The 9392-nt window shown below is 43.8% G+C and overlaps 1 protein-coding gene across 10 annotated transcripts in view; it reads left to right on the forward strand.

Moving 5' to 3' along the window:
• The window catches only part of Rere (arginine-glutamic acid dipeptide repeats), a 358397-nt gene that overhangs the window by 129948 nt on the left and 219057 nt on the right, over positions 1–9392 (forward strand). For all 10 annotated transcript variants that reach the window (XM_031379531.1, XM_031379537.1, XM_031379534.1 and 7 more), the window contains exon 2: positions 6380–6845. In XM_031379531.1, coding sequence (XP_031235391.1) covers positions 6524–6845 — 322 coding nt within the window. In that variant the 5' untranslated portion in view covers positions 6380–6523. The remainder of the gene's footprint in view (positions 1–6379; positions 6846–9392) is intronic.

Below are 9392 nucleotides of genomic sequence, written 5' to 3' on the forward strand. Positions count from 1 at the left end.
GTATAGTCCTGTAGGGTGTAGCTATAGTATAGTATAGTATAGTATAGTATAGTATAGTATAGTATAGTATAGTCCTGTAGCTATAGTGTGCTTTCAAACTGGGGGGACACTGGGGATGGAAGGTGGGGTTAACATGATGTCATTAGTTCTTCAAAGGAGATCCTGGCTATAGTGTAGAAAACAATGGTGGTGGGGTGTGAGGGGCTGGACTTGAACCCACCAGGAAAGCCATGTGTGGAACCTCTGACAGGGAACAGTGCAAATGGATTGTGTGCTTTAGACAAGTGCACGTACTCATGCAGAGAAGCATACACAGATTTTAAAATAATAAATTATTAAAAATATATAGTTGTATGATGCATTATTTGTATCTCTGTTATACCATCCTATGGAGGACCGTGAAATACACTGGTCGGTTGCATTGAATAGAAAACTGAAAGACCACTCCTCCTTTATCTCCCAGAATCCTATTTTTTCTAATTTCCGGGAGAATAGTTAGTGGAGGTGGGAAATGGAGCAGTGAGTAAGTCACAGAGACAGTGCAGAGTGTGTGTGATAAACCACAGGAGCTGAGAATGTCTTTTGTATGATTGAACATATGAAAAATACAGGTATGTTTGCTGTGGTTGAATGAAAAACAATTAAATAGGTCTCACCGAATGTATTTGGTGTCCTTTGGAGTCTGTCCTGAGCAACTGAGATGGTAAAAACTCAGAAAAGGCAAGCTTTCTTGGAAAAGTGAATTTTACATGATTCAAGAAAAAATTTGGGGCTGGTGAGATGGCTCAGCAGGTAAGAGCACTGACTGCTCTTCTGAAGGTCCTGAGTTCAGATCCCAGCAACCACATGGTGGCTCACAACCACCCATAATGAGATCTGACGCTCTCTTCTGGTGCATCTGAAGACAGCTACAGTGAATTACGCCGCCGGAGAGAGCGGGGCCAGAGTGAGCAGGGCCCGCAGAGGTCCTGAGTTCAATTCCCAGCAGCCACACACATGATGGCTCACGGCCATCCGTACAGCTGTAGTGTGCTCATACACATGAAATAAATCTTAAAAAAAAAAGAAAAGAAAAAGAAAATTTTTTTTGACTTTTTCCTTAATCTTGTAATTAATCTTAATTCTTTTTCTTAATCTAAGTTTTTCATATTTTATTGGGGTTTCCCCCTGATTATTGTATTTTCCCATTCAGTTCTATCCAGTCATCTACACTATTTTGCCAAAGCAAGCTTTACACTGGAGTTGATATTTTCCTTTTTAAAACACCATACCTGTCAGTTCTGACAAGTACCCATGCCATTTCCTCTATGAGATAATTTTTCTCCAAATGCAAAGCCCTCATTGCACCAGAAAGGTAGGTGTGTTTATGTACATGTGTGCATGCACGAGTGCATGTGTCATCTCAGAACCCTCTCAGAAAAAAAAAGGAGTAGAGCACTTGAGCTGCTGTTCTGTGGTAGATTACTCATACATCATGCACAGTGCCCTGAGTTCAGTCTCCAGAACTGCAAAGACAAGCAGAGTTCTAGAAACAGATTTGAAAGCCCCTAGAAATCAGACATTGTCCTCCTCTACCATCTTGGCTATTCTAGCCTTAATCAGTCCTTGTGCTTCAGGGTTTCCTTTTTTGTGGGGAGGTAGGTTTTTTTTTTTGTTTGTTTGTTTTTTTTGTTTGTTTGATTGGTTGGTTGGTTGGTTTTTAAAGGGCGGTCTCGCTGACAGGCATGAGAGACTAGTTGCAAACTAGATCTGCCTGCCTCTGCCTCCCATGTGCTTGGATTAAAGATGTGTACCACCACACCTGAAACGATCTTTTTTTAGAAAAGAAATATTTTATTAACTATATTTGTGTGCCTTCCTCCTCAGAAGAGGGTTTTAGATCACTTAAAACTTGGAGTTCCAGGAGGTTGTGAGACATGTATTGTGGGTATAGGGAACTTAATTCTGGTCCTTTGGAAGAGTAGCGAGCACTCTTGATTGCAGACCTCTCTCTTTGGCTGTGGCCAATGTGATTGTTTCTTTACTGTCATCCTTATTGGAATGTCAGCTAGAGTCAGTTCATGCCCTTTAGTGACAGCCTCCAGGTTCTCTAATGTCTGCCAGGTCCAGCCTTCTCTGCCCTGCCCCGAACTCTGGGAGTTTGTTTCCAGCCCCTCGTAGTCTCTTGTCCCTTCAGTCTGCTTGACCTCTTGGATACTGACCATGTCTGGACCGGCTGATTATGTACACTTGCCCTTTCCTCAGACTCCACCGTCCTGGCCTGTGGCTTCTTCCCTCACAGGACCATTGAAGTCTCAGGAGGTCATCCCAGATAGAAAGTCATCTTCATTTGCAGCCCTCCTGGTCCTCATTGGCTTTCACTTGAGATTGTTGGATGTGAGCATATTTGTGGTCTTCCACTTCCTGGAACATAGCTCCTCCCAGGGAGAGATGCTTATGTTTGCTTTTTTTCCAGCCTCCAGAGTAGTAGGAGCAAAAGACTTGAACACACTAGTTCGACCAGTTGATAGCTCTCGTGATTCTGATGAGATGTGTTCTACACTAGATTTTGTTTTTAATGCAGATACACTGCTGCCTGCTTCACTTGAGCTGTCGATTGCACACACATTGAATATTTGCGGCATTCTTGCTAAAGACAAACACTGCTTTAAACACTCATTTATTTATTTTTGGAGGGAGAGGCGGTTTGTGAGTGAGAGCTGTGTGATTTAGCAGCCCAGAGCCATGGAGGAAAAATGGGTTCCTGCGGAAACTGCAAGGCCTGGCAGTGCCCGAGAGGCTTGGCAGTGCCAGCAGGACTCTGCCCAGCTGCAGCTGCTTCAGATCCCGCCTTTGCACTTGTTGGCAGTGTGGCCTTGTAGAAATGATCTCTGCTTTATTGTGTGTAAAGTGGGTAGGCCAACTGGTCTGATATAATTTACTGAGCTGTTGGAAGAATCCGATGAGGGGTGTGCTTTGTGAAGCTCCTGTGTATCTTCTGCTCTGAAGACATTTCTAGCAAGGTGGTAGTGGCATCTCTCTTCAGTGCCATCTGATTCCTCTCTGGGTTCCTGTTTTTAGATGTCACATATTACTGTATATATACAGTCATGATTTCTGTGTTACATGTAAAGGAATATTACATATTACCCCTGCTAAACTATTTGAGAGATAAATGCACCTAGTCATTGCATTGATTGTAGCTTTCTCACAGTTGATAGCAGCTGTGTGTATGTATACATTAGTAATATAGAAATATATTTGTGCTCTGTGTGTGCGCACAGGATTTTTTTATGTGTGTGGATATTTTTTCTATTTGTTCTTGGATTTTTTTTTTTTACACTTAGCAAAAGCATCTATTCTCATTGTAAATAGAGCATATAATTTTATAGTGAGTACTAAAGTTCAGATTTATCTTTTTCCTCTCCGAGTATTGAAGTAACATTGTTTTTTAATTCAGTGTTTTTTGAGAACTTATCTTTAGACAAACAAAAATGTGTCTAGGAGCTGTGTCTGTCCCTGTGGAGGTGAGAAGAGTAGAAGAGAGTAGCATATCACTTAAGGTTGTGAGCTACCTTGTGGTTGCTGAGGATCAAACCCATGTCCTCTGGAAGAACGGCCCCAGTTACTATTTTTTTTTTTTAAAGATTAATTTTGTAATTTTGTGTATATGAGTACACTGTTAGTTGTACAGATGGTTGTGAACCTTCATGTGGTTGTTAGGAATTGAATTTTAGGACCTCAGCTTGCTCTCTCGGGCCCAAAGATTTATTTATTATTATACATAAGTACACTGTAGCTGTCTTTAGATGCACCAGAAGAGGGCATCAGATTTCATTACGGGTGGTTGTGAGCCACCATGTGGTTGCTGGGATTTGAACTCAGGACCTTTGGAAGAGCAGTCAGTGCTCTTACCCGCTGAGCTATCTCTTCAGCCCTTTTTTTTCCCTTTTACTATTTTTAAATGATTTATTTTAATTGTCTATTTATGCATGTGTGGGGGGGGTGGTCCTATGTACATGTTATTTCAGTTGCCCAAGAGGCCAGAAGAAGGTGTCTCTTCCCTGGAGCTGAGGGTCTGGGTGGTTGTGAGCCACTTGACATAGGTACTGGGAACCTCTGGCCTTCTCAAGCAGTGAGCACCCTCAACCACGGGGCATCTCCCTTTCCAGACCAATGGAACACTTATTGCACTAATCAGGAAAATACTGTTTTTTTTTTTTTTTTAAACTTTTAAGAAACCTTACATGGCAGAATTCCAACTCTTCCTGTGGATTTCAAGTCGGTCTGGGACCGCTTCCCCATCAGAGCAGTGCTTTGACTCTGTGTTTAGCTGATAGGCTTCTTCCTTTTTTAAATTTTGTTTTGCTTTATTTTATTATTTTGTATGTATGGGTATCTTGCCTGCATTTGTGTGTCTGTGCACCACATATTTGCAGTGCTCCCAGAGGCTGGAAGAGTGCCTTGGATTCACTGGAACCGACTAGCTGTCACATGAGTGCTGGTGATTAACTTCTGGTCCTCTAGAAGAGCAACCGGTGTTCCTAATCGGCCCACAGGGCCTTCGGCCTAGCAGATGATTCATCCCTGCAAAGCTTTTATGAGCACTAGGATGGTGCTCTTTTGAAATATGCTAAAAATTGAATTTCTATATGAAACGCTTTCTATGGGAAGAAGTAATGAGGTTTATGTTACATACTTTAAGCCTTCTGCATTCAGTGCTAGTGCTAGGCCAGTGCTCTTGCACAGGCATTTCTTGGAGATGGTTAACATTCTCATTTTCCTGAATTAATTCCTGAGGATATTTGATGTGATGATAGAGAGGGCCTTTCTGGTGTGTCAGATTTGATCTGTGGGCTTTGGAGAGAAGAGTGTGACCATCTTTATGCTTTTGGCATGACTGGAGAAAATTCCCTCTGCATCTGAAGCATATAATTGCAAACTGCTTTATCTGTTGTTGGCTAAGTAAACAGGACCAATCTTTTGTTTGTTTGCATTTGTTGTTTCCTGTCTGGCCCTGGAAGCACAGGAAGCAGATGGCTCTTAGTCTGATGGCTTGCCTCCCTTTGTTGCAGCTGTGGGTGGAGGGCAGGGATCTGAGCTGTAGTTTTAGTTCCAAGCACCTGGCACCTAGACAATATTTAGTAACAATTGTTTCTCAAATGAGATGAGATTTTGGGAAGATGACAGATGATTGTGGGAAATGAATTAATGATTATTAGGATTTCTAAAACTGACTTGTAAAACCACTTTCTCTTGGTAGAGAAGTGTTAGGAATTATTCTAGGTTGGAGTTTGAGATTCATTCTCCTCATTGTAGACTCTCAACCTAAGGTTTGTGGTTGGTTTTGGAGAACTTCACTCAGGAGACCATTAATAGTGGGAATTGGAAACGTGTGAAAACCACCTAATAAATAGTCCTTAAAACTGGAGATTTGTGTTAGGTTTTTTTATCACAGCCATAATAAAGCTTTTTCCTCTTTAATCTTGAATGAAACTTTGAGAATGTAGAGATTTAGGCAGTCTTCAGATGCAGGGCCATGAGTGAGCCCTGTAGCATTTCCCATAGCTATGCAGATTGGAGTTTTGTTTTGTTTTGTTTTGTTTTGTTTTCACACAGAATTAATTTGTATTAAGGGTTACTTCCTTTTAAATTTACAGGATTGAATTTTGTACAGTTATTCACAGGGGCATGTTTTCCTCTGTTCTTCAAAAGGTCAAGCCAGCGAGCGCAGGGGAAGCTTACCGTGAACTCACTGTTCACAGTTCTTAGTTTTAAGTTAGGCAGCAAACTCCACACGGTGAGGTGGCGAGGTCGGGTCTGCCCTTTTCACTGGGGCATCTGAGAGATTTTTATATTGGAAGCAAGAGTAGTAACAAAACGAACGAGGATGCTAGCTTGCAATTCCCTATAACTCCAGTTGCAGAGGACTGAGTACCCTCTTCTGTTCTCTGTGAGTTCCTTTGTGCAAGTGGTGTACGCACACTCATGCGGGTACGCACACTCATGTGGGTACGCACATACACATAAAGGCAAATAAACGAATAAAAGATTTGTTTATTTTAGATGTATCAGTATTTTCCTTCATCTGTGTATACACACCTCATGCATTCAGTGCCTTTGATGATCAGCAGGGGGCATTGGATCCACTGGAAGTGGAGTTACAGGCCATGTCACAGCTTACAGATAAGCTGCCTTGTAGGTGCTTGGAACTTGGGGTCTTGTACCTCCTCTGCAAGGCAGCAAGTGTCCTAACCCTGAGCCTCCTCTCCAGCTCTGAGTTTTTAAAACGCAGAATGTTATTTTAGGAAGAAAATAAGAAGAAACATTTAAGCTTCAGAGAACAGCCAATTTGACACCTTCCCTTTTCTCTCTCTCTCTCTCTCTCTCTCTCTCTCAGCATTTTTGAAACGTTGGGGTTATTGGAGTGGTTGGATTTTCCCTGGAATTGAGTGAGAAATTCAGAAGACTGAAGCCCAGGCTCACTGTCTACCTTTCACGGAGGCCTAGCCGTGAGAGGACAGAAGAAGGCACGTGGAGAATCATGACAGCTGACAAAGATAAAGACAAAGACAAAGAGAAGGACCGGGACCGGGACCGGGACCGAGAGAGAGATAAAAGAGACAAAGCAAGAGAGAGCGAGAATGCCCGACCTCGCAGGAGCTGCACCTTGGAGGGAGGAGCCAAGAACTATGCTGAGAGCGATCACAGTGAGGACGAAGACAATGACAACAGCGCCACCACGGAGGAGTCCACCAAGAAGAGCAGAAAGAAACCTCCGAAAAAAAAGTCCCGCTACGAGAGGACAGACACTGGCGAGATAACGTCTTACATCACTGAGGATGACGTTGTCTACAGACCGGGAGGTAAGAGCAGTGTGTGCTATCTGCATAGGGCTTGGGAGAGATGTGGTCTCCCCCACATGTAGGAGACTTCCTGGAGCTGTTAGGGAAGACCTGCAGTCCAGAAGAACACACAGTAGGTGAGGTAGCAAAATTAAGTCAGTAAACTTGGAACCTCTTTGAGAGCAAGATTTATCACTCCTGAGAAGACCTTTACCAAAGGAGTGCATTGTAGCTTATCAGTCAGTGGCAACAGACGACAGCAACAAAGCTGTGTGTATTCTGTATTCTTTTCAGTAGATATATTCTGGCCATTCATGACAGGAAGTTCAACACACTGGAGTCTCAAACAGTCTGAAGTTTTCCCAACAGTTAAAGGATGTCATTAACCGAACGTAGTCATGTCACTGAGGAGAACTCGGTTCCACATTTGGAGGTAGCCATGTAGGAGTTTATTTTGATTTTTCAGAAAATAATCAGCATTAGACCAACTCCTGTTTAAAACTCTAATTTTCTTGGTTGACAGTTGAGAAGAAAGGTGTGTGACATGAAATTGTCAATGATGGGGTGTTTGAGGGGGCATGAAGTTCTGCTAGGGAGCTCATGCAGGTTCCAGCGACTCGACAGCGGACCACCAGGATGTCTCTCTCAGCCGCCCAGTCTTTCAGACCATATGGCTTTGCTTGCCCATTTAATGGGGTTTTGTTGTTTTGTTTTGTTTTTTTGTTGTTGTTTTGTTTTTTGTTGCTTTGCTTTGGTTTTGATTTAAGATACAGGGTCTGATAAGCATGGGCCGACCTGGAAAGCACTCTGTCACCTAGCCTGTGGGTTAGATCTGTGATCTCTTGTCCTCTCCTTCTGAAAGCAGGGACTGTAGACGAGCAGTTGCCTATTCTGTTGTAAATCATGAGGAAGGAATGGCATGTGCTGTGCTGTTTAGAGTGGGTTACAACGTCCAAGGGAAGCTGGCCTGGCTTTCCTTCTCTCGATACACAACAAGGATGGATTGTTGGAATCATTGCCAGCTGCAGTGTGCAGTCACACACCAGCTCTACTCATTGAATGTAAGATGGAATCTTGTATTGTGTCACTGGGGACATTCCAGTAGTTAGGAGCCAGCTCATGGGAGATGCTGCTCAGACTGTTCCTTCATGAGATGCACAATTAGCTAACTCTGACAAGTCTTAAGCAAGACATTACTACCTGCTGCTGCCTCTGCTGTTTATGGACCACAGCAGCCCCTGCTGCTGTCTCTAGAAGGACACTAACTTCCAGGAGGAAACAGTGCCCCCTACAGCGTGGGAGGAGATGGTTAAGGGCTCAATTACAAAACAGCTGGCACTCATGTATAAAGTACTTGGGACGTGTTGTTCATGCCCTCTGCTCAAGTGCCTCCATCTGTGGGTGTCACTTTTTTGAAGAGTGCTGAGGATCAAACATAGTCACACACGCTCAGCAAGATTCTGTTGCTGATCTGGATCCAGCCCTCCAGTCTCCTGTGTCAATATGTGTGGCATTGTATCTGACTGTGCATACTGTCCCATACACTGCGGTTATAGACAGTTACTTAAGGCTCTTAGGACAGTGGAAATGCCGTCCGTGTAGCTGTGTTGTCAGGGTCTGCCTGTACAGATTGTACCGTTTCTTTCCCACCTGCCTCCCTCCCTCCCTCTTTCCCTCCCTTTCTTCCTTCCAGTCTACTCCCTTTACCCCAACCCCTTCATCCCCAAACTAGGGTTTCCTCTGTGTAGTCCTTCCTTGCTATCCTGTAAGTGCAGACCAGGTTAGCCTTGAACTCAGAGATCTTCCTGCTTCTGCCTCCCGAGTGCTGGAACCATGCCTGTTCCTAGTTGGATCTGTGGTAGGATTCCCAGAGGCAGAGTCAGCCGATAAACAGCTGACTAGAGTACTCGAACTGTTTGTCAGCGTTGCTGTGGTCTGAGCTCTGTGGGCATCACGAGCATTAGACCTTTTGTAAAGTGCTTGCCATTGAGTGGTCCGGGAAGCTTAGATTTCAAGATAATTTCAAATAATTTCTAAGTGGAGGTTTGCTAAATACTGCTCATTCTTCAGGTTCATGTCAACTGAAAAGCCAAGAGTAGGCTTCCGACTAGATTCCCATGTGGACTTTCCTATCCTGCCCCACCCCTGCCTCTGCCTTTCCTTCCTGGTCTTGCTGCCGCTCTCTTCTCTGTTGCCTTTGCAGTGGGGACTGAACTTGGGGTCTTTAACTCTACCACTACATACGGTCCAGTTTCAAATCAAGGTCCCACTGAGTTCCTTCAGCAAGACTTGAACTTGTGACTCCTGTCTCAGTCTCCTGAGCATCTGGGCCCTAGGCATGTGCTAATGTGTGCATCTGTCTCTTTCTCCTTTCTTATTTTTGAAGACAGTCTCATGTAGTTCAGGCTGGGTTTGAATCATTTCTGTGCAGTTGAGGATGCTTCTTGATCCTCCTGCCTCACTTCCCAAACACTAAGTGTAGGCGTGGTGCACGGCTTCGTAGTTGACTCTCAGACATTAGTGCTTCAGAGAGGGTTACAGGAGAGCTCTTGGGGGGGGTTACAGGAG

The sequence above is a fragment of the Mastomys coucha genome, unplaced genomic scaffold (assembly GCF_008632895.1).
Source record: "Mastomys coucha isolate ucsf_1 unplaced genomic scaffold, UCSF_Mcou_1 pScaffold18, whole genome shotgun sequence".
Lineage (NCBI taxonomy): Eukaryota > Metazoa > Chordata > Mammalia > Rodentia > Muridae > Mastomys > Mastomys coucha.